The sequence below is a fragment of the Phascolarctos cinereus genome, unplaced genomic scaffold, assembly GCF_003287225.1.
Source record: "Phascolarctos cinereus isolate Bilbo 61053 unplaced genomic scaffold, phaCin_HiC Scaffold_726;HRSCAF=1367, whole genome shotgun sequence".
In the NCBI taxonomy this organism is placed as follows: Eukaryota; Metazoa; Chordata; class Mammalia; order Diprotodontia; family Phascolarctidae; genus Phascolarctos; species Phascolarctos cinereus.
In genome coordinates, this window is record NW_027556098.1 from 423525313 (window position 1) to 423551181 (window position 25869).

At 44.3% G+C, this 25869-nt stretch overlaps 1 protein-coding gene across 1 annotated transcript in view; it reads left to right on the plus strand.

The window, feature by feature from the left end:
- LOC110197805 (uncharacterized) overlaps window positions 1-25869 on the plus strand; it is a 75400-nt gene that overhangs the window by 45349 nt on the left and 4182 nt on the right. Inside the window, 4 exon segments of the mRNA XM_078146282.1 lie at window positions 15556-15871; window positions 16470-16540; window positions 21207-21333; window positions 22369-22464. Coding sequence (XP_078002408.1) covers window positions 15556-15871; window positions 16470-16540; window positions 21207-21333; window positions 22369-22464 — 610 coding nt within the window.

A 25869-nucleotide genomic window follows, 5' to 3' on the forward strand; every position in this document is an offset into this window, starting at 1 on the left:
ATTCCATCTACAATCCATTGATTTTGTCCTGTCATTGCTAAATCATGGTTCTTTCTCTCTGAACTTAGTTCAGAATTCAGCAGGTCTGTAATGGCTTAACTTTAAAATCCAGCTCTCCAGCTCATCACAGATCCATTCTTGCCTCCAGGAATTTAACTGTCCTTGAGGGACGCCTGTGAACACCAGGCTTTGGGGCCTAATCTCTTTAGGGCACGAGGCCCTCCTTCCAGGATGTCCAACATGTCTGCTGTGTTATCTCTAAGATCTTGCAGGTGCTTCAAGACAAGAAACATTCCTTAGTCATGGGGAAGGAGTGGCTTTTTGCCAGCCCTTCACTCCCAAACTTCCAACCCACCCCATTGGTCCCTGTGCCAGCTTTGAACCCAGTTATGTTGGTTTCACTCCCATGACACTATCTTCCCGTTCTGCTCCTTGTCCTCTATTCCCAAAACCTATAAAAGGGGAGCTGACTGTCTGCTTGGGATCTTTGGCCAGAGACAGAGCCAGGACCCTTTTAGTAGCAGGCAGTGTGCCCCTGCTAAGAAAGGAAATCTTGCTCAGAAAATTGCCTCAGTTCACCTTATTGTTGAATTTCACACCCAACACTAGCCAGGATTAGGAGCACTGAGCTACCAAATAATGCTTGTTAACAAGAAGACCTTTCTAAACCCTAGACCCTTCCCAAAAAGGAAGGGTGCCCTGCAGCTAGGGGTTCCTTCTGCCCATCTTCAAGGAAAAGCTGCATGAGTGGTTTTCAGAGATTTCTCAGGCAAAACTAGCTCCAGTTAGAGGTTAGACTAGATATAACCTCTTAGATTAGCTCTAAGTCTGAGATTCTCTAGTACTGGATTGACTTTTGACCTGAAGCTACATAAAATAAAAGGGAGACAACTTCAGGAGCAACAAGGGAATGTACCAGATTGCCATCACATAATTCAAAGACCTTTCATAGGAAAACCAGCAGCAGGAGGACCCTGTGGAGAGACCAGCACTTTTATCTTGTGAATCATTGACAAGGCTCAAACCCTGCACACTAAGGGAGGGAATGAAGACATGGCTTTGATGGCAGATTCAGAGCTAGCAGAGAACATGGTCCTTACCCAGGGACAGCAGGTTCTGGGCATCCTCCAGCATGACCTCCTTGTACAGCTCTTTCTGAGAATGGTCCAGGAGGCCCCACTTCTCCTCAGTGAAGTCCACAGCCACATTCTGGAATGTCACCAATGCCTAAATCATCAAAAGTCACAAGATTCAGAGTGAAAGAGACTAGAATTCTTCTAGTCCACCCTTCATCAATTTAGAGGAAGAAACTGAAGCACAGAAGGGATGTGCCCACAACTGGTAAATAAAACCTTTCTGAGGGTCAGAACACGTGAAAGCATCATCATTAAGAAAAACATTTTATATTTGAAGTGAGAATCATGTTGGATTAATAAAAGCTGGAGAAATGTCTTACTACAGAATGTTTCTCCCTGTGGAATCAGGGAGAAGGTATGTGCTCCGTCACTGAGGTGTGAGAGTCTGAGGAGGAGAGAGAGAGAAGGTGATACAAAGTTCCTCCTCATCAGAAGTGTCGTAAGAGAAATCATAAAGAGTTTGTGAGAAGCTGGCAAAGAAAAGGCAGTTATCTAGCCAATTTCCTAAAAGGCTGAAATAAAGTCTTACCTAAATGAAAGCATGAAGAGGATTCTTAAGAGACAGTGCTTACAATCTGGGCTGAGCTGAATGCTGTGGGATACTTACAGCCAAGTGAAGAAGGGCTGTCATTTTACTGAAGGCATGAGGTGACACTAGGTATGATATGTCATAGCCAAAAGAGCTTCTGTCTTTGCTGTGTGATTGCTTTCTCTTGTCGGTGACACCTGTTCCTTAATTTTCACCTTTAGTTATGTAGAAATGAGGAACTGTGGTGTGATATGATAGAATGTATCATTCTATTGACTGGGGCTGGAGATGGAGGTAATTTGCAAGAATGACATTGATGGAATATTTATGAGGAATAAATAATCTATATAGGCCTCTAGAATGTTGGGGATCAAGATTCAGGAGAATAAATTACGTGGCCGACTGATGGCCACATCTGCAAATTCTTTGATGCTTGGTAGGGGTCAATCTATTTTTTAAAAAAAATTATTTATTTTTAGTTTTCAACATTCACTTCCATTTTGCATGTAGACCATGGCCCCAACCCTGTTTCTGGTCTTCTTATACCTTACTCCTGTCCTCCTCCTCTGTGACCCGGGGGACACCGGCCTCCTGGCTGATCCTTGACCCAGACCTTCCATCCCTGGCCCTATGCCTTCCCAATGGCTGTCTCTCATGCTTGGAATGCCCTCCCCTTACCTGGGCCTCCTGACTTCCTTCACTTCTCAGCTAAAATCTCACCTCCTGAAAACAAGCTTTTCCTGGTCCCTGACACTGCTCCAACCTTGCATTTCTGGGGCCTTCCATCAATGCTGTAGAGAGATTGTTCGAACAGTTGCTCACGTATTCCCTCCACTTTAGACTGTGAACTCCTTGAGGACAGAAACTGCCTTTTTTTAAAAAAAAAATCTTCCTTTGCATTCCCGGTAGGTTAGCTGTGCACAGCTCGTGGCACAGAGGAGCCACTTTCTAAATGCTTCTTGACTTGACCTAAGAGGTGGCAAATGAGAGGGATTCAGAGAGACCTGGGAAGACTTGTGGTCTGAGGCAGGAGGACATGAGCAGAACCAGGAGGACGATTTTTGCTCTGGTCACAGCACTGCAAAGGCCAGCCTACGTCTGAGAGGATAAAGCCTCCTTGGCTCTCTTGGCTTCCAGGTTTGCTGAGGCTGGTCAGGTCTGTGGGTGGACTGCACTCACTTGGGATGAGGGGCTCTGGGTCCTAGGGGCCTGGGGAGGGACAAGACAGGGATGGCAGGGGGAAACTTTGTTTTTGCCTTTTCTTCCTAGGCTGGATGCTGACCTGCTCCAAATGATAGAAGGTGAGGTCTCATAGGAGTTACCTGGCCCTGCCCTCAGGGGGGAGACCCCATCTAACAGATGAGGGCAGCAGGGAGGGTCGGGCTTGGAAATGAACTTGGCCTGAACAGGAAGAGGACTTGCCACCCTCTCTGACTCCTTCCCTTTGGCCTCGTGACCCTCGCCTGTCCTCCTGCAGAGACCCAGTAGATAGGAGTAGCTTGGGATCCCAGGTGGGATGAGACCAGTCAGAGCCTCAATGACTCCTGACCCAGAGTTCTACCTCCATCTGATACTATGGGTGAGACTTGAAGATTGGGAGGTGGGGACCTAGAGGGTATGGCAGGGAGCTTGGACATGGAGCAGCTCCGGGTGCCATGCTTGTGAGGGAGGTCTGCCCTGGCAGAGCTGCTGGACACTTTCCACGAGGTCAGATGGGGATGAGGAGGCTTAATGGAATGGTCAGCCAGCAGAAGTGGGTGCAGGGAGAGGTCCTCACTCAGACCTACCTGGGACCTACATGTACAGAGCTGTTTTACAGAAGACTAAGAGATCTCAGCTCCAAGGGGAGTCAGAATGATCTCAGTTCCAACACAAGAAGGCAGAGAGATCTCAGCTCTGAGGGAAGAAAACAGAAAGATTGCAGTTCAAAGGAGAAGAAGGCAGAGGGAGCCAGGTCTCAAATTCCTGTTTTCAGGCAGTCCCCAAAGCCCCACCCTGCCCAGCCTCTGAGGCCCCCAGGGTGGGCCCTTTCCTCCAATCACACCCGGGCCCAGGAGCTCAGGCCCCTGCCTGCTTCTCCTCCCCAAGCCCTGCCCTCTGTCACGTGGAATGTTTTGGCCTCCTTCCCCTCTCCCCCCTCCCAGGCCTCCAGACTCCACCCCAGGGCTTGTATTCCACCTAGGCCACTCCCACCAGCCTGGTCATCTCTGACAGCTCCTCCTTCCCCATCCCTCCACCTCCTCTCTCCCTCCTTCCCTTACTCTGCTCTGGGACTCAGACCCTCCTCCTTCTCAGCAGAATTGCCTTCCAGCTCTGCCCCTGCTACACTCATCTTCTTCCTCATGAGGATATATCCACCCTCCGTCCCTCCTAGTGCTGCCAGGCAATCCTCACTTCCCCCGTGGCCACCCTCATTTCTTCAGGCAGGCTTCTAGATTCTCCCTGCAGCTTGGAGCCCAGATTTGCCCACCCTGACTTAACTCTCCTAGACCCTGACAACATTTACGTCCTTGGACTGTGTCCATTCTTGACCTGCCATACCCCAGCCACACACTAAGGGGTCCTTTCCCTCTCTTTCATTATTCTTCCCTAAGGGACATTCTCTTACTGGAAGACAGCTGGATCCTACAGGGGAGCTGAGGCAGGAAGTCAGGACACCTGGGTCCCAGGACACATGTTATAAACCTTCTCTCTTCTACTTATTTACACAGACCCCCACATCTCCCTCTAAGAGCAGGGTCTTGGCTGCTACCTGATGGAGCAATTGAAGTCCATCCCCTGGGAGGTCCCACTATTTCCCTCTCCAACCTTCAAAACCTGGGTCCTAATGGGAAGTGGAGAGGTGCAGAAAGCTGGAAGTGTTTCTCCTGGGCCACATGGATGGCAGGAAATTAGGATGGAGGCCAGAGAAGGACTGAATGTGGGATTGCTGGGGGGGGTGGAGGGAGCTCAGAACCCCAGGACAGGGTCATTAATGATCTTACTTGCTTTTTTTTTTTTTTACAAGAGTAAGGACAGCACCCACCCTCCTATGCCTTGTGTTGCAAAAGGAAGTGGTGGGCTGGGAGGGGTACTTTGGTTGAAAAGATTACTGGGCTGGGGAGTGGGGCCTCAGGGCACAGACTGTCCCTCATCCCCCAGCCTTCCAGTTTGGGGTGAGGTGAGTGGGATTTCAGCTTGATTCTTGTTAGCTGAATTGGAGAGGTAAGTTTGGGGATAGAAGTGAAGCCAGAATAATGAGTACATGTGACAACATATTTATGTATATAAGGTATATATGTATGTATGTACATGTGTGTGTATACATATATGTATGTATGTAAATTATTTCTGTATCTTGGATATGCCAAACCCTTTTCAGAGAAATTTTGTTACATAGCTTTTCCCCATTTGACTACTTCCCTTCTCTTCGATCCTTTAATGTCATCTGCTGAAGCTTTTCAGTTTCAAGTAACAATGTAAAGGGAGTGATGTGACATCAGTCCAGACTTTGTGACCAAGTGAGATTGATACCAGGAAAGTGCTTCTGACCAGCTAAAACACTCATTCCCATTAAAAGCGTTTGGAAGCAATTTGGCAGAAAGTAGGTGTAGGCCAACCTCTCACATTGTCTACCAAGATAAGGTCAAAGTGGGTGCATGATTTAGAAATAAATGCTAATATCTTAAGCAAATTAGGGGAGCATAGAATACTCTACTTGACAGATCTGTGAATAAGGGAAGGATTTATGACTGATGAGAGAGAGAACATTGAAGGATTATAAAACGGAGAATTTTGACCACTTTAAAATAAAAAGGTTTTGTACAAAGAAAACCAATGCAGCAAAGATTAGAAGGAAAGCAGGAAACTAGAGAAATTTTTTTTACAGCAAATGTCTGTGATAAAGGCCTCTTTTCTCAAACATATGGAGAACTGCGTCAAATTTGTGAGAATATGAATCATTCCCCAATTGGTAAATGGTGGAAGGTTGTGAACAATTTTCAGAAGAAGTAATCAGAGCTTTCTAAAGTCATATGAAAAAATGCTCCAAATCACTCTTAAATAGAGAAATGCCAAGTAATCTTTTCTTGAGGAGATTTAGAGGAATGTCTTGTACTGGGAACGGAGCCAGGAGTTGGAAAGTCACTGCTGCCAAATATCTATTTACCACAATGCAGACATCATAGTGGTTAAACACCTAGGTCTTATGAATGTGCTTAAGCAGAGTTTGAGGCCTCAGAGAAAACACAAACCATCACAAGGATGCCAGCCAGGCTTTTTATAAGCAAAATTACATGATGGTGACAGAGAAATCATTCATTTCAATATGGCAATCTTACATTTCTCTTAGGCCATAAAATTTCAAGAGAAGACAGATTCATAATCCCATAGTTCTTTCAACATCATAAAAATACAACAAACTTAGTTAAATAAAGTAATTTATTCAAGTATTATTTATTAAACATGATTTAGATAAAGTAATTTATTATAAAGTAAATAAAATTAAGGTATTAAGTAATAAGTATTATAAAGTATTATTTAAATAAAGTAATTTATTATAAAGTAAATAAAGTATAAAGTTAATAATCTCATATGCCTCCTAAGGAAATAAACCTTGTCAAACAAACTCTGCAGGTAAACTAAGTCAGGTTGCAGATTAAACTACATTTAGAAGGCTTCCAAATAAGTTGACTGAGAAGATTTACATGTAGCCACGATGTCAGGGACGTTGAGATTTGTGAGGATAGTTTTGATACTCCTTGCTCAAATTAATCAGCATTTACTCAGTTCATTGTGATTTGATGGGCATCAGTGATGGTATTAATGACTTAAGTAGGATAGGATTGAATTTAAGTTACATATATTGACTAATGTGGGAATATGTTTAATGTGATTGTACATGTGTAACATATCAGATTGTTTGCTGTCTTGGGGAGGGAAGGGAGGGAAAAAATTTGGAACTCAAAATCTTATAGAAGTGATGCTGAAAACTATCCTTACGTGTAATTGGAAACAATAAAGTACTCTTAAGTGGGGGAAAAAAAGAAACAAGTTAGTTATGTATGTTAATGCTGTTAGGATAAGAGTTATATACGTTAGGACCAAATAACTTCTTTTATCTTAGTGATATTGCTATTATGTATTCATGATATCATTGTAGATTATAGGATAAAATCATGTAGCTGTTGTTATAGAAAAGCACATTACATTTAACCCTGAAGTTTGCTGATTACAGCATCAGTACCCCTCAACCTTATGCTCCCTGCTCCATGGTGACCTTTCCTTATGCCCACCACTTCCTTGTGTCTTAGAATGACCACTGACCCAGACACTGGATGTTGGATTTCCTATGAAAACCTCTATGAGGTGGCAGGTGGAATGCCTTTACTGGGTAAAACCTGCAGTTAATGAGTCAAAAGCCTGCCGAGAGAGTGGTTATGACTGATGGATGTGCACCTCAACCAATCAGAGTTTTCTACCAGTCATGAAATCATGGGCCTTGTTCTATTTTTGGTGCTCTCCCAAGTAGATAGAAGTAGCAAGCACCCAAGGGGAGGGGTCCCTGATCTTGAGGAACAGCTTGGGCTCAATTGGGACCCTTGGATTCCCTAATAAATTGGAAGCACTTCAAATGCCTTAGTGCCCTTCTGTTGCACATAGTTTGGAATTTTGGGGTCCCATTCTGGCAACTCAGATGGGACTCAAGGTATGGACCCTCAGCTCCTTTAGGCCACCCTCCCTAATGGATCCATTGAAGGATCCCCCCTCCCCTAGATGAATTTTCACCGCTGGCTCCCTTGAGGAGGATGGCCCCGGAGGCTAGACTCTCCCTTGATCTTCACTACCCAAATTCCCTGAGCCACAAATAGCCTTTCTGAACTGCAGGTGGTGAGTTACCTTTTGCTTCTAAATTTGTGGTCTTTTCACTGTCGTTTTGAGAGGAGTCTGTTATTTGGCCTGAGAAAAGTGACTAGAAATAATTTCTGTCTTAAATTTGGTATTACTGTGCTAAAGTCTTTGAGTTAGAAAAGTTCTAGAGCAGTCAGGTGAATTTGTATCAGTTTTAAAACGTCCACCTAATGGATTCCCCCTCCCCTTTTTTTCTCTTTGGAAAAGAGGGGCTAGAAAAACCATGCACTGGTTTTGCAGTAATAACTTCACTTCCCCTTTCCGCCAATCAAACATCTATCTCAGTTGACTGACAGCGAGGTCTGGGAAACCAGCCAAACTGGGAAGCCTGCCAGCTCCAGCTTTCTGCAGGGCTTCCTTTTTTTCCTCTTACAGTTTTAACTGTAGGGGCTTACTAAAAAATTGATCCTAATATCAAGCTTTTTTTTTTCTAGTCTTGTATTATCTTCCTTAATTCAAAATTTTTTTTTGTTCCCTCTATATATGAAAACAGTAATTCAGCCTTTAGTCAGACCTGAGGCACTAGGACTAGGACCTAACTTGCCAGTGTCACTTACCAGCGGGGGAATCCTGTGTCCTCCCCAGGAGGCTACCGAGCTCCATAAACGGATGCTCAGGAGTGAAAAGTTGTTGTCAGCCCCTTCAAAGTTGTTAGGAGCAGCTAGCAGTGCTTGCAAACGCAAAAGCAAGGGCTGCTAACTGGAACACCACAAGCTATCAGGAGGAAACACCTGTTAGGACTACAGGTTTCCTTTAGATCCATAAGCCAGGGCCACCTGACTATACATAAGCCAAATCATTGTCCATGGTAGGGAACACCTGTGAAGGACACCTGGGGTCTTCCTTAGACTTATGAGCCAGAGTCTGTGACTACACTTTCAGAAGTATCTCTGCAACGTAGGAGGAAACTGACTTGGCCATGAAGCAATTGTGACCCATAAAGGTTAGCAGGACTACTGGAGAGTTTCAGGAAACTGACCACAAGGTAACCTGTTAGGCTACCAGGCCTACACCTAAGGGCAGAGACCAGAGGTTGAACCACTTGACTTTTTGAACAGGGCTGCCTAACTCCCCCTTAGAAAAACTAGAAGGGATTGGAAGAAAGGTGAGAGTCTTCACTGAGAGTTCCCAGAGATTGCCAAAGCTTCCAAAATGGCTCTGATATCTTTATATGGGAGTGTCCCTAAAGACAGGGAGATATGTTTTGTCTTATACAAAGCAGTCCCTCAGACAGCTAGGAGAGAAATTAGTGCAAATAGGACTGCTTCTTTTAGAACTATCCCTTCTACAAATTAGAGAATCTCTCTCAGGATTGGAGCAACATCTCATTCTCCTAGAGAGAATCTTGGGGAACCTACGCCAGCAATGCATTAGTAAAACTAGCTGGACTTTGAAGTTTGACAAATGCATATTAACTAACTGATTAATAGAAAAAAGATTATGTCTTTGTTCTGGTTTAAATAGTTATGCTAAATAATTAGTCATTTAGAAAATTTAAAGGAGTGAATTTGGCTTTTTGGGTGATTCAGAGAAATAAAGAAGCAGTAATGGCTGGGAGTGTCACCATGAGTTTTTTGAATATAAGCTAACTAAAAACAATGGAGCCTTGTGAAATAAGAGGTTTAGTTATTACCACTGGTAAATATAAGCCAAGAATTGATTGGGTAGAAAATTTTGTAATTGTAGTGAGTTAGAGAATTTAATCAGTCTTTGTGTGTATATGGGGATAATAAATATTGTGCCTCCTTCTCAGGGTTGTTCAGAGAAGCATGCTGTGAAGTGCTTAACACATTGCCTGGCGTGTGTAAAGGACGAGTTCCCTAATGTTCAGACCTTGTAGGAATTCATTGGACAAAAATGCTCTCCCACTCAAAGATATTTTTCCTAATTGGCATGGAATGTTAACACATTTGTTAGTATATCTCAGAAATTCAAATTATAACTGAAAAATTGTAGACTAAACATTTTGAAGTACTACTGAAAATAGACCTTTGGAATTCCTTACCACAATTTTTAGACTTAGAAAAGCCTGGCATGTGGTAAGCGCTATATAAACTACAGAAGTGACTAGGATGAAAATGCCAGGGTTAATAAGAGAAATGACTTTCTATGAAGTGATAAATTTAAATGCATTTGACTAAATTAGTATCACCTGATTGGTGATAAGTTTTAAATACATGGTATCTGATAATGCAAAAATTTATTAGGAAGGCTAAGAAAACCTGTTAAGGCACGTTATTGCCTCTTTTAAAACTGAATAGTTAGATTATAAATATGTCTTATATAATATCGCTATATGTTTGAAAACTGCTACTTGTCTAATATGGTATATTTTGTTTTAAAAATTAAAAAATAATAATAACTCACCATTTAGAGAAGAGAATGGCAGAGTCCCTTTCCAAGATCTTCTGTGAGTTATGAGATTTTTTTTTATGATTTTTTTTTGGGTAGGCAGTGGGGTTAAGTGACTTGCTCAGGGTTACACAGCTAGTAAGTGTTACGTATCGGAGGCCAGATTTGAATTCACGTCTTCTGAATCCAGGCCCGGTGCTCTGTCCACTGTGCCACCTAGCTGCCCCAAGTTAAGAGATTTTAACAGCCCTCCTGACAGGGTATTGTGAAACTGCAGCACTACCCTTTGAGGAATGAGGACTTCTCCCAGCCAAAGTGGAGAAACGTACAAGTTAAACAAGTTAAATAAATGTAGATCAGGATACAAGTCCTGATACTTATTAAGATAATAGCATCTGGTCCCTATAATAATGTTGAGGTGAAGAAGCAGAAATGGCAGTACCAGGTCTGGGTGACTGAGGGAGATAAGTCACTCCTCCCCCAGAGTTTCCATCACCACATATGCCTTATTACATGGTGCCATGGTGACTCACAAGGACTAATAGACTCAATTAAGAAGGATGGGTTGCTCTAGCCACCATCCTAGTAGCAATTTACATAACAATCGCATGTCCAGCTTGCCAAACTTTTAATCAGCTTGGGTTTAGAGCCACCTCCTCTGATGGGTGTCTGTTGGCCTACAATCCTTTTGAACACTTACAGAAAAGTATCATTAATACGCCCAGGCCAAGTCATTATAAGCATTGTCCTGTCATTATTGGCCATGGTTGAAGCATTCACTAGTTCTAAACCACAGATTCCCTTGTTATCAAAGCTCTCACTAAGGAAATTGTGCCCAGGTGTGGCCCACTTGCCTACGTAGACTCTGATAGAGGGGCCCATCTCACTGATTCTGTTCTCTCTCAAGTGAATTCTAATCTTGGTATCACTCCTAAGTTCCACATCCTGTCCATACTACCCTCCATGTTCTGGCTTAAGACTATGGTTGGTAAATTATGTTTTGAAACCCATTTAAAATGGCCTGATGTTTTCTCCCTTTTGAGTCTGTAGCAGACCAAGAAGTGTGAATAGATGAAATTTGAGAAGTTTAATGCTATGTGAAATTTTTCTTAATTATCCTTATTGAGTTATTGAAATAAATGTGATAGTCTTTGAAAAATTGTAACAGTGAAGTGCCTTTTGCCTTAAAATGTAGAATTCTTATTATTTAATAAGGGGTTTAAGGACTGAGCCTGTTTCCAGGTATGATCACTGAGAAATATTATTGAGCCAGTGATCTGAGGCCAGCAGCCCATGGAAAGACATCTGCAAACTACTTCAGGTGGAGTTTTGTCTCAAAGAAAGGTGGGGAGAGCGACTTTTGGTATGGGCTGAGGTAGGACTCTCCTGACCTGAGTGCTTCAGTGTAGTATTTCCTCATGAATGGCAAATTTTCCCACCTGGTTAAAATTCTAAGCCTGCTGTGACATTTTGTCAGTATCATTGACTCCCTATATGACTATTTCCTGGAATTGACATTAAGTTAGGGGAGTATTTTTACCTTACTACAACAATGTCCTTTTCCTTTCTATGGCAGATTTCTATAATCGTGGCAGGTGGTCAGTAGATTAAATCTTTCATAGGCTAATACATCTTAGTTACTATGAGAAGATGCAGATATGTGAGATCTAAACTATTCAGCCTGAAATCATAGTTATTTCCATATCCTAAACTACTAAATAAATGAGTATTTGGGGTTATCTGCCTGTCATATATACAATAAGGTCCTTGAAATATCTGAGTGTTGTGGAAACAGACTGTGTTTCAGCAGTTTGGGGGACCAGGGTAGAAATCTATTATTCAGTGAGGATAAATCAGAAATATTTTTGTTACGGAAAGTAATTTTGGAACAATCAGTTATCTTAGAGGAGAGTAACTTATGGACTCTTTTGTTGTGTTTGAGATAAGATAAGAATCCCTAAGGGGAATTCATGTGTGTAGCCATGAAACTTAGGCAAAGAAGTCATCTACTGACAAACAGTGTTTAAAGTAAGGTTAGGTCCCTCGCAGTATGTGCAACTACAGTGAACAACTAAATTGGAGTGAATACCTGGGGGGAAGATTTGTTGAGAAAATAACAAGGCCAGATGAACTTAGTTATACATAATTGTATTAAGATCTGTTTTGCAAAAGGGTTATAACGGAAAAAGCTGGAGGAACCTCTGCAGGTGGCCAGTACTTCTATGAAGACTTACCTTCAGAGTTGCTCTCAATTGAGAAACTGTGAGCACAGGAATGCTGGAGACATCTGACATCTGAAGCTTGACTGAACATTAAATGACCAGTGGGAGTGGGCTACTAAGCTACAGTCACTCGATTGTTGTATTACCTGAAGACTTCCCGAAGGGAACTGGCCGCAGTGGATTTTTGTCACCTTTGTGCCTTAGTAGGGGACCATCAGCTCTGGTATATTGCATCACCCATAGAGGATTGTCCTCTGGTGTCTTAATGATCCATGAAGCCCTCAAGGCTTTCAGTTCATGTGATTTGATGAGTTATCAGTGATTATATTAGTGGATTAAGTAGCATAGGATTTTAAAAGTTAATCATATATGTTAATGATGTTAGGATAGTAGTTATATATGTTAGGACCAAATAATCTCTTATGTATTAGTGATATTGCTATTATGTATTCATGATATCATTGTAGATTATAGGAGAAAATCGTATAGTTGTTATCATAGAAAAGCACATTACATTTCACCATGAATCTTGCTGATAGCAGCATCAGTACCCCTCACCCTTATGCTTCCTGCTCACTTGTGAGTTTTCCTTGTGCCCACAACTTCCTTATGTCCTAGAATGACCACTGACCCAGACACTGGATATTGGATTTTCTATGGAAATCTCTATGAGGTGGCAGGTAGAATGCCTTTACTGGGTAAAACCTGCAGTTAATGACTCAGAAGCCTGCTGAGAAAGTGGTTATGATTGGTGGACATGCCCCTCAATCAATCAGAGTTTTCTCTGCTTCTAGTGTTAACCAGTCATGAAATTGTGGGCCTTGTTCTATTTTTAGTGTCCTGCCAAGTAGATAAAAGTAGATAAAAGGGGAGGGGTTCCTGATGTTAAGGAAGAGCTTGGACCCAATTAATTAGGGGCTCCCAGGACTTCATAATAAATTGAAACTGCTTGGAGTGCCTTTTATTGCACATTAAATTGGAATTTGAGGGTCACAGATTCTTCTTCTGACTTCTAATTAATGTTTAAGGCTCTCAGTAAATGTTCACATTCCATGGGACAGGTTTTGGTCAGGTGAGGTTAAAGACAAAGTCATAAGCTCATCCATTCCTTGAGGAAACAAACTCTATAGGTAAACTAAGTCAGATTACAGATTAAACTACATTTAGAGGGCTCTCAAATAAGCTGATTGAGGAAAATTTACTTGTAGCCTAGGAGTCAGGAACAGTTGAGATTCTTCCTCCGATTTCTCCTCTAAGGAATGTTGAAGGCTCTCAGTAAAATTTCACATTCCATGGGACAAGTTTTGGTCAGGTGAGGCTAATATTGACCAAAAGTTGCCAGAGCAATGAAAGGATAAAAAAAAATTTAAATAGTATAATAACACTTAAATAGGACTTACTGTATGTTAAGGACAGTGCTAAGACCTTTGTAACTATTATCTCCTGTGATCCTCACAACCCTGGGAACTGCTAATATTAGCATCAAAACCATCTGGAATTGGTTAAAAAACAGAGAGGGAGGGGGAGAGAGACAGAGAAGACTAGGCAAGGAAAATTCAGAAGGGAGATTCAGTGTTTGGTAAAAAAACAAAGTTCCTGGGGAAAAACTCCTGATTTGATAAAATCTGCTGGGAAAGCTGAAAAGCAGTCTGTTCCAAAGTAGGCTGAGACCAACACCTTTCACCACACTCTACAATGCATTTAAAATGGATATGCAACCTTAACATTAAAGATTATATTACACAAAAAAGTTAGAAGAGAAATAGATCCTGAAGTTCTCCCCGCTATGGGAAGGAGATGATATCTTAACCAAACAAGACAGAGACAGTTACGAAAGATCAAAGATTGCTTCCCACTGAAAAGCTTCTGAGCAGCAAACATTGAGGGAGCTAAGAAGAAAAGAAGTAGTCAAAGGGGAAAAAAGCTTTGGAACAAGATTTCCCTGAAAAGGGTTTGGCGCATCCAAGATACTGAAATAGTGTAGACCCATATGTATGCCTGTGTGTACATATGTATGTGCAGCTACATAGATGTGTGTGTGTATGTAGTTATATATGTGTGCTGCTTGTTTTGGCTCCATTTTTCTTCCCCAACCTTTCCCTGTCCTGTCCAGTTGAGGTAACAAGAACCAGGGTGAAATCCCACTCTGCACCTATGTGTGAGGGTCAGTCAGTGCCCCAAGGTCCCCCCCCAGTAACTTTTTCCAACCATTGAGTCCCTCCCCGCCTACCTCCCCACAGCAAGATAAGGTCCAGGAGAGTGGGGACTGTCTTTATTTTTGTAAAAAAAAAAAATACCAGAAGGATCATGAAAGAACCTGTCCTGGGGTTCTGAGCTCCCTTCACCCCCCATAGCAATCCCACGTTCAGTCCTTCTCTGGGCTCCCATTCTGGCTTCCTGCCATCTTTGTGCCCCCTGACCAACACTTGCAGATTTCTGCACCTCTCCCCTTCCCATTAGGACCCAGGTTTTGAGGTTTGGAGAGGAAATAGTGGGACCTCCCAGGGCAGGGACTTCTATTGCTGCAGCAGGCAGCAGCCAAGAGCCTGCTCATAGAGGGAGCTGTGAAGGTTTGTGTGAGTGGGGAGGAGAGAGGACGTTTATAATATGTGCTCTGGGGCCCAGGTGTCCTGACTTCCTGCCTCTGCTCCCCTGTAGGATCCAGCTCTCTTCCAGTAAGAGAATCTCTCTTAGGGAAGTATAACAAGATAGAGGGGAAGGTTCCCTTTGTACTAGTTAGGGGTGGGGTATGGCAGTTCAGGGCAGCTAGGTGGTTCACTGGATAGAGTGCCCGGCGTGAAGTCAGGAAGACTCATCTTTCTAAGTTCAGATCTGGTCCTAGCTGTGTGACCTTGGGCAAGTCGCTTACCCATATTTGCCTCAGTTTCCTCATCTGCAAAATGAGCTGGAGAAGGAAATGGCGAACTGCCGCAACATTTCTGCCAAGGAAATCCCAAACGGGGACACGACTGACCAGTAACATGGCAGGTCAAGAATGGAGGCAGGCCAAGCTGGCGAATGTTTCCAGGTTGGAGGAGAGTTAGGTTGGTGCGGGCAAGGCTGGGGTCCAGGCTGCAGGGAGGACAGGGACATCCACCTGAGTGGGGAAGGTGATTGCCTGGGAGCAGCAGGGGTTGGAGGGTGGGCATGTCCTCGTGAGGAAGAAGATGAGTATAGCAGGGGCAGAGCTGGAAGAAGGCCAGGCGAGTCTGCTGAGAAGGAGGAGGGTCTGAGTCCCAGAGCAGGGTAAGGGAAGGAGGGGGAGAAGTAGTGGAGGGATTGGGGAGGAGGAGCCGTGGCCCAGCTGGAATATGAGCCCTGGGGTGGAGTTTGGAAGCCTGGGGGGGAGGGCAGAGGGGAAGAAGGGTCACTCCAGTGGCCAAGGCACTTCACGTGATGGAGGGCAGGGCTTCGGGAGGAGAGGTAGACAGGATCCTGTGGTCCTGGCCCTGGGTGTGATTGGAGGAGAGGGCCCATCCTGGGGGGCCAAAGGGCTGCTGAGGGTGGGGCTCCTGGGACCCTCCCAGACTGCTGGCTGCTAGCAGGAATTCTTGGAGATCACTCTGCCTTCTTTCCTCGGAGCTCTGATCCCTCCTTATCTGCAGCTGAAATCTCTCTACCCTCTTCCTTTGGAGCAGAGATCTCTCTCTCTCTCTCTTCTTCCACTGGAAGTAATATCGCGCTGCCTTCTCTTGGAGCTCAAACCTCTGTCTGGAAGGCAGCTCTGCACATTCAGAACCCAGGTAGGTCTGAGCAAGAAACTCCCCCGTCCCCGCCTTCTGGTAGCTGCCTTTTCCACGGGGCCTCGACTTTCAGCCTTGGTGAGTGTCGGCCAGGTGTGCTGTGAGCCTGTCTCCCTCCTGGGCCTGATTTCTGGGACTTCTCCCTGCCCCTGTTTCTTCTCAAGGCTCTCCATCACCTCCCAGAAGGCCCGGGGGGCCACCCCTGCCTTTACCTTTGGCTCACAAGTGGCTAAGCTTCAGTTTTTCACACATGGTGTCAGAAGGAGGCAGAGCTCTGACTCACTGAGGCTCAGTGTGCTCTCATCCCACCTGGGATCCCAAGCCCCTTCTGCCTCTTGGCTTCTGTTGGAGGATGAAGGAAGCAAATCTGGAGGAAGAGAAGAATTAGAGAGTGTCTTCCTGTTCAGACCAAGTTCATTTCCAAGCCTGATCCTCCCCACACCCCTCCTCAGGTGGTGCAGTCTCTCCCCTGAGGCAGGGCCAGGTAATTCCTCTGAGACCTCACCCTCTAATTCCAGGTAGGTCAGCCTCCAGCCTCAGAAGAGAAGGCAAAGACAAAGTCTCCCCCCTCTGCCATCCCTGTCTTGTCCCTCCCCAGCTCAGTCTGCAGAGGACCAAAGCCTGGAGCCAGAGGGAATGGCCCCTGGGACCCAGAGCCCCTCATCCCAGGTGAGTGCAGTCCATCCACAGACCTGACCAGCCTCAGCAAACCTGGAAGCCAAGAGAGCCAAGGAGGTTTTAATCCTCTTAGATCTAGGTTGGCCTTTGCAGTGCTGTCGGCAGAGCAGGAATTGTTCCCCTGGTTCTGCTCATGTCCTCCTGCCTTAGGCCATACAAGTCTTCTCTAGTCTCTCTGAATCCCTCTCATTTGCCATTCATTTCTTAGGTCAAGTCAATAAACTTATAGAATGGGGCTCGTCTGTGCTAAGCCCTATGCTAGCCTACTGGGAATGCAAAGGAAGGGGGAAAAATCAGTTCCTGCCCACAAGGAGCTCACAGTCTAACAGGGAGAGAACATGTACCTGAGCAAATGTTCAGACAGTCTCTCTGCAGCATGGATGGGAGGCACCCTGACAGGGAAGGCTCTGGCAGTTTCAGGGACAAGGAAGAGCTTGTTTTCGGGAGGTGAGATTTTAGCTGAGATCTGGCATTCACAGGGTCAGGGGATGGAAGGTCTAGGTCAAGGATCAGCCAGGAGGCCAGTGTCCCTGGGTCAGAGGGTAGAAGACCAAGGTGTAGGAAGCCTGGAAAGGGTTGGGGCTGGTTACGTGGGGTCTGCTGTGTGCCACGGGCTTTACAAAAATCATCTCATTTGATCCCATTGCCAGAACGGACTGGGTCCTTGCTAGGGATGGCTGGAGCAGCCAGATAGGTACGCGGCAGCTCCTTTATCCACTCAGGAGTGTGACCCACGTCGTCAGTGATGGGCACGGCTCCTGCAGTTTTAGAGATCACATATGCGTGTGTGTGTGTGTGTTCTTTCTTCCTGAGCTCATGGACCCAGAAAAAGTACAGTAGAGTTTTGGGGAACATTAGATAGGGTCCTTAAGGGAGATAAGGGTTGGAAAAAGGACATTTTTTTTAAAGGGAAAGGAAAGAGGGGCTTCCACTCTTCCAGGGCCTTTGCATACCCATTTGCAACATCTTCTTTATTAATCAGTGGGTTGATTAACATTTGTTAGGCTGCTGCTCCTTGCCTTGTTTGGATAAAGAGGAAGCATGAGGGCCTGGAACGCTTCCTAATCCTCTGAATTTTCTTTTTGCAATATGGGGCTGGGGGAGGTTCTGGAGGAAACACAGTTCCTGTCTGAGGGGCACCAGGCTTTAAGGCCTAGAAATACCATGAGACCAAATGGAATCAGTTTTGCCTTCCCCAGAATCCACTATGGACACTTCCAACAACCCTATGAGGTAGGTGCTCTTATTCACTTTATTTCATAGTTGAGGAAACTGAGGCGAACTGTGGTTAAGTGTCTTGCTCAGAATCACACAGTTAGCAAATGTCTGAGGCCATTTTTGAACTCAGATCTTCCTGATTCCAGGCCCAGGTTTCTATCCCCTAAGTCACTGGATTCTTCTAACTAGGTATAGATTTTGCTCCCTCCTTTGAGGGAGGATCCCTACTGCCCCCAAAAGAAAAGAGAGTGGATGAAGTTTTTTTTATAATACCTAGAAGGGACCAAAAGGACTTTTAGAAAAATGCATATGCAAACAAACATCTTTGAAAGGGAAATATTGAAATTGTATACATTTATAAAGTTAACTGTTAGCCTCTGCCTCAGTTTCCTTCTCTGTAAGAATGGTGATGATAATGGAACCACCGCTCAAAAAAATTTTTTTGAGGATAAATCAATCACCACTCATTAAGGGCCTACTATATCTAGACACTGTGCTAAGTCGGGGAGGTGGGAAAAAAAAGAGCAAAAGACAATCCCTTCCCTCCTGGAGCTTACAATCTTATGCCGTTGACCACATTGTAAACAAATATGTACAAAACAATGAATGTTTAGGATAAATAGGAAAAACTTAACTAAAGAAAAACAGGAGAATTAAGAGGGGGTAGGGAAGGCTTCCTGTAGAAGATGGGATTTTAGTTGGGCCTTGAAGGCATCCAGGAGGTAGAAATGAGGAGGGAGAGAATTCCAGCCCAGGTGGGAATCCAGAGAAGATGTCTGGAACCTAGAGATGGCGTTGGAGGACGTCAGTGGTATTGGATCAAAGAGCTCCAGTGGTGGGAAGGAAGGGTAAGAAGACTGAAAAAGCAGGTGATGTCTGGGTCGTGATGACCGTTGAATTCAGGAAGATTTTGTGTCTGATCCTGGAGGTGATAGGGAGCCAGTTTATTTGAGTTACTGTAGTAACATGGTAGGCCCAGCAATTTGGATACTTTGCTCTGTTGGCTAAGTGGAAGATGCATTGGAGTGGGGAGTGTCTCACGGCAGACTGACCCACCAGAAGACTGTTGGCAAAGTCCAAGAGTGAGGTGATGAGGGCCTGCAGTATCAGCAGAGAAGGGGATGTGTTAGTGACATGGACAGTATTGGCAACAAATTGGGAAAGGGGGAGGAGAGATAGGATTCCAGGATGACACCTCAGTTAAGAGTTTAAGGGACTGGGAGGATGGTGTAAATGGGGAAGATGAGTGGGGTAGGCTTTGGGGGAAAGATAATGAGTTCTGTTTTGGATGTATTCAGTTTAAGATATCTATTAGATAGGAGGTTGGGAGGAGAGGTAGTTCAATTTGAAGCGCCTCAATTTTTAAGGCAAAACAAGACGCAAGTCACTTAGATGAGAATGGGTAGTCAGTGGTCAAGCATTTAAACACCTACTGTGTGCCAGACAGTTTCCCAAAACCGGGAATTCAAACATAGAAAAAGACAGTCCCTGCCCTCCAGGAGTGTACATTGTAAATGAAGGAAACAGCACAGAATAAGAAGCTGCCAAGGGGCTGGGGTGGGTATGAGGGTGGGGAGAGAGAAAACATCAGACCTGGGGCTTGGTGGAGAATTGGGTCAGAAGTCCCAGAGTAGCGATCTCATCAGAGAAATAGAGTGTGGAGAAGAGGTAGAGTGCCAAGGCTGAAGAGACATTGATGATGGTGGTGACGACAAGGTCATTCTGATCGTGAGCTTCTTGGGGCGTGATGGAGAAGTCTGACAGAGAAATTCCAAGATAGTGGAGCCAGGTGACAAATGAGGAGATGAGTGAGCTGAGCTCTTTGCTTAAATGGAGGTTTGGAATTCATAGCATCACCCCTTGGTGGGAAAGGATGGATGTGGGCAGATGGAGAAGGAAAGAGGGGTGAAATAGCTTCTGTTGGGAGTAAGTTAGAGTTTCAATTAGAGATTTATTGTCAGTCAATAAAAGGACTGTCTTCCTATAGAGATTACCCACACTAAGAATAAATAGTATGCATGAAAAATCGTGACTCATGAGATCTTAAAGAAAAGGAAAGGTTTATAACTTCTTGAATCTCAAGAAGTGGGGAAAAAACCAATAAATTCTCCAATTGTCAGAAATTCAGTAATAGTAATAAAGAAAGTTAAAGGCTAAATATGGCACATGGTAGGTACTTAAATGTTTACTGGGGCAGCTAATTGTCACGGTGGATAGAGCACTTGCCCTGATGTCAGGAAGATCTGAGTTTAAATCTATTCTTCCTTAACTAGCTGTGTGACCCTGGGCAAAGCAATTAACGCTGGTTTGCCTTAGTTCCTCCTGTATAAAATGAGCTGGAGAAGGAAATGACAAACCATTCCATTATCTTTGCCAAGAATACCCCAAATGTGGTCACAAAGACTTAGGTGCAACAGAAACAACTGAACAACAAACAACATAAATCAGATGTTTTAAAGAAGAAATCCAAATGATGAAAAAGTGAAAAGAATTTTATACACATGATAATAGAGAATGCTAAAAATAGAGCTGAAAAGTAGGGTGGGAAAGGGGAGGTTGAGAGATAGGAGTCAAGGATGACAGCTAGGTTATAAGTTTGAGGCAATCCAAAGTAATAGAGCCTCTGAAAAAGTGAACCCTGTCATTCTACTAGAAAGGGAAGAAAATGAAATGGAAGAGCATCAGAAAGCAAGTGCAGTAGCCAAACACGTGTTCTACATGTAGCAGGTTAGAAAAATGGATGACCCCTCCCAAGTATCACAGGATTTGCAGATGTGGCCATTCTCCTGTGGCCATCAGTCTGCCTCTTAGCTCATTCTTTTGACTCTTGGTCCCCAATGTTCTGGAGTTCTAGGGGTTTAGTTAATTTATTTCTCATAAATATCCTTTCCTGTCATATTTCTTCATTTCTATATAACACCATATGAAAATTAAGGAATAAGTGCCATTAACAAGTGAAAGCAATCATATGCAGAGGTGGAAGTTGTTTTGGCTATAATATAGCATACCTAGTGTCACCATGAGCCCTCAGTGAAATGGTTGATAACCCTTCTTCACTTGACTACAAACAGTCCCATAGCACTTATGATGAGGAGGAATTTCACATCACCTTCTCTCTCTTCCGCAGACTGTCCTACCTCAATGATAAGAGTGTATACGTTATCCCCAAATCCACAGGGGAGAGTCCTTCATAGTTAGCTATTTCTCCAACCTTTATTATTCCAACATGATTTTCACTTCAAATATAAAATGCTTTTCTCACTATTCCACTGGGCTCTTAATGACTGGTTTCAGGTGTTGGCTGTGACACTCATAAAGGTGATATGAGTTTTGGGCAAATCCCTTCTGTGCTTCAGTTTCCTCTAAGTTGATGAGGGTTGGACTAGATGAATTCTGAAGTCTCTTTCAGCTCTAAATTTTGTGACATTTGATGGTTTAGGAATTGGTGACATTTAAGGATGTGGCTGTGGATTTCACCCAGGAGGAGTGGGGCCTCTTGGACCGTTCTCAGAAAGAGCTATACAAGGAGGTCATGCTGGAGAATGCCCAGAACCTGCTGTCCCTGGGTAAGGACCGTGTCCTCTGGTAACACTGAACCTGCCATCCAAGGAATGTCTTCATTCCCTCCCTCGAGTGCAGGGTTTGAGCATTTCTCAATTCCTCCAAAGGCAAAAATGCTGGTCTCTCCACAGGCTCCTCCTGCTGCTGGTTTTCCAATGAAAGGTCTTTGAGTTATGTACTTGTTACCCCTGAAATTGTCTCTTTCCTCTTTTACATAGCTTCAGGTCAAAAATCAAACCAGTGTTAAAGATTCTTGGGCTTGTAGTTAATCTCAGAGGTTATCTACCTCTGACTGGACATGAGTTTTGTCTACAGAATCTCTGAAAAGCATTCATGCAGCTTTTCCTTGAAGGTGAGAAGTGAAAGGAACCCTGTGCCTGCCAAGGCAACCACTTCCTCTTCGGGAGGGGTGTGGTATTAAGAAAGATCTTCTCGTTAACAAGTGTAAATTGGTAACTCCTTGCTCCTAATCCTGCTTGGTATAGCAAGTTTATCTTTGTTCTTCCCTCAAATTCCAGGCCAGATGGTGAGAAAGGAAGAGAAGAGAATAAGCATTTACATATATACCTACTATGTGTCAGGCACTGTGCTAAGTAATTTATGTTTTCTCATTTGATCCTTCCAACATCTAGTTTGGTACTATCATCCCTATTTTCTATTTTATTCTTGATGAAACTGAATCACACAGAGCACACAGCTACCAAGCGTCTGAGGCTGGATTTAGAATCAAGCCTTCCTGACTCATCCCAGGGCTCTTACCGCTGCATACCAGCTGCCTCTAATTTCTAAGTAATGGAAGCTATGGAGTGTGCCAGTCCTTCTATGAAAGGGGTGAACAAAAGCAGAATTTTCTGATTCCTAGTTGGCTGCATGATCCCATAATCTCCTCTCCAAAGATCCCAACCATCAATACCATGGACACCATCCTTGAAGAATCCTGGGAACCATCCTGTGGCCATGCTTGCATGTGCCCTTACCTTAAAGAGGACCAAATTATACGTTTTTCCCATCCTCATCCTTTCCTTATTCCCCGTGCCTAGAGCTTCCAGTTGCCAGAGAAGATTTGTTCTCCTATTTCCAGAAAGGGGAGGCACCGTGGATTCTGGAGCCAAAAGGCCCAAGGAACTTTTGTTCAGGTGAGTGAGACAGAAGCAGATGTATGAGGTCTTTTATCATGTTGCATTTATGTGTTATGGTAAAGGGAGTGCTAGCTTTGGGGACAGGAAGATCTGATTTACAATTCCTTCCTAGATACTTTCATCGAACCTCTGAGCCTCAGTTTCTCCATCTGTAAAATAAGGCATTTGTACTCCTTGACCTTCAGTTCCCTTCCAGTGATAAGTCTATGGTCCTATAAGGAGTCACTGTTTGGAACTTTGAGGGGGAGAGCTCTTCTGAAATCATCCCAAAAGGGCTGAGCCTGTCCAATAGGAACACTTTCTGAGATTTTCTTCAAGTCAACAAGCATTTATTAAGCACCTGCTGTATTCCAGACCTTATGCTAGGCACCAGGAATACAAAGAAAGGCAGGGGACAAGCTGCGCTCAAAGGGGTTCAGTCTAGCGAGGAAGACAACATGCAAACAGTTATGTATAAACCCACTGCATCCAGGGTAAATTGGAGCTACTCAAGAGAGGAGAGGCACTAAGGCTAAGGAGGACTGAAGAAAACTTACTATAGGATGCGAGGTGGTAGGTGGGACTTCAGGGGAGCCAGAGTGAGCATGAGGAGCAGCCAGAGAGAACAGGGAGTCAGGAGGGGGAGTCTCCTGGTCAGGGAACAAAGAGGAGGCCTGTACCATTGATTATCACATGAGTGGAGGGGGAGTGAGGTGAAAGAAGACTGGGGAGGCAGGAGAGAGGCAGATGATGGAGAGCTTTAAGAGCCAAGCAGAGGATTTTATATTGGATCCTGGGGCTAGGGAGCCAAGGGAGTGTGTGGAGTAGGCAGTGACGTGAAGAGAAGAATTTGACATCTGCATGGAGGATTGAGTGGATGGGGGAGAGAATTGATGCAGTGAAGCCAGCCAGAAGGCTGCTGCAGTAATGCTTCAGGTATGAGGTGACTGGGGACTGATTGAGGAAAGTGGCAATGTTGGGAGAGAAGGAGATTCTTACAAGGGTAAGAATCTTCCAGCAGTACTTTCCGGGGGTTGAATGTGGGGGAGGGGGATGTGAGTGTGACAGATGATGGTGTCTAGGTTATGAGCCTGGATGATGGGGAGGGTGGTGCCCTGGATAGTAATAGGAAAGCAAGAAAAGGGGAAGGTTGGGGGAAAAATAATGAGTTTAGCTTTGGACATTGTAAGAGGAGAACCAGAATAAAGTGTGTGGTCAACAAAACCTAGAGAGGAGAGTGTGAAGAAAAAGGGGGTGATTGTGTCCAAAGCTGCCGAGAGCCCAGAAAGGATGAGAGTAGAGAATATAACAATCGGATGAAGAAGTTAGGACATCATTGGTACCTTTGCAGAGAGCAGTTTCAGTTGATCAATGAAGCTGGAAGCTGGAGTGCAGAGAGTTTTGTAGAGAGTAAGAGGAAGGGATTGGAAACACCACTGGTAGATGACCCGCTGTAGGCATGTAGCCATGAGTGAAAGGAAAGATAAAGGTAAGTATGTAGTGAAGACAACTGGACTGAGTGAAGCCCTTTTGAGAATCAAGAGGCATGGTTTTATTTATGGCAGTAGGGAAGGACCCAGTAAACAAAGAGAGATTGAAAATTAGAGAAAAAATGGGGATGATACAGGAGGTATAAGCTGGGGAGAAGCTGGACCAGACTGGGACCATTTATGCATGTGAAAGTGTTTGCCGTGGGCAGAAGGTCCACCTCCTTCATGTGAGACCAGGCAATGGAGGAAAAGAAGGCATGTGCTTTCTGTGAGATGAGGAGGAAGGGAGAGGACTCTTAGTAAGTGTCCAGTTTTTTAACAAAATAGAAGGCCAAGGGTTTAGCTGAGTGGGTGGGGGGGAATGAGACCAAAGGAGAGAGTTTGGTTTTGTTCCTTTTTGTTCCTCTTAGGCAGTTGGGGCTAAGTGACTTCCCCAAGGCCACACAGCTAGTAAGTGTCAAGTGTTTGGTCTGAGGCCGAATTTAAACTCAGGTCCTCCTGACTTAAGGGCCGGTGCTCTATCCACTGCGCCACCTAGCTGCCCCTTTAAGGAGAGAGTTTGGGAGGAGTAAAAAGACCTGGAAAGCCTGCTGTGGTTTCTGGGATAGGGAGTCAGTGGCATATAAATGGATTCCCTTGGCACATGAATTTCAGGCCTAACTGAGATTTTGTAGCCTAAATTTGTAGTTGACCCATACAGTCCAGTTTCGTGACTTTTTTCTGTTTCCGTTTAGCACCATGTGGGTAGGTGTGAAGGTCACTGGCTTATTTGGAAGTAGTAATAAAAGATTAAGGCTTGCAAAAGTCTTCAATTTAAGGTCCCTTTCCTGTTCCAGTCTTTGTCTCTATTCTCAGAAAGTAAAGGGCCCAATTCTTGCAGGTGACCACTCTCAGGCTAGGGAGTTGGGAGGTAGAGGCTCCCAGGCATCCCAGAGAACCAGACCCTGTAAGCCTGGAAGCCGTTGTGATCTCCAGTATTTGGTCTGGTCAGGTTCTGTCTAGGTTAGAAGTGGACAAATGAAATTGCTTGTAGGTGATAAGGTATAAGAAACAGACAGAAACAGGTCTGAGTTCAGAACCTGCATTTGAAGGCTAGGAAAGAAACCAGAATGCAGGGAATGAGGTACTGTTTGGAGTCTGGTAGCAGCCTGGGCGTAGTTAGTAAACATTGATGAAGTACCTACTATGTTCTGGGGACTGTTTTAACCCCGGTGATAGAAAGGGAAAAGATAGTTCAAGAGCTCACCCTCCAATATACAGACATGGAAATGGTTGGAGAAGAAGCAACAACAGATTGTGAACCTCACTCTTAGCTAAACCAGAAAAAAAGAGGGTGTTATAGAAATAAATTAAGTTCAAGAGGGAAATCCTTGAATACAAAGCAAGTGGAGAACAGCTGTTTAAGAAGGAGAGTTGAGTTGGTGAGGAAATAGTCAAAAACGCGATAATGATGATAATAGCTCCCATTTGTATAGGGCCTGCTAAGTGCCAAGCAGTTTACAGATATCTCATTTGATTCTGACATCCAGCCTGGGAGGGAGGGGCTATTACACTCCTTTTAGAGATAAGAAGACGGAGGCAAACAGAGGCAAACGCTGGGATTTGCCCAGTGTCACACGGTTGGAAAGTGTCTGAGTCTGGGTTTGAGCTCAGTTCCCTTGACTCCAGGCATAGTGCTACCATTGTGCTGCCTAGTTGTCTCATGGTGGAAAATAACTTTGCACCAAAGAGGAAGCTTGTGATAGGGGAGATAAAAGGATAAGAAACTTTTAAGATACCATCTTCTGGGACTGGGATGGATGGAAGACAGGGTGGTGTGAGGACTGGAGATCAGGCCATTTCAATGATCAATTACTGGTGTTGATCCCATTACCTTCCCCCATCTTGTTTTTATTTCTAAGGATGGAGGCAGACACATGGAAATATCACAGAG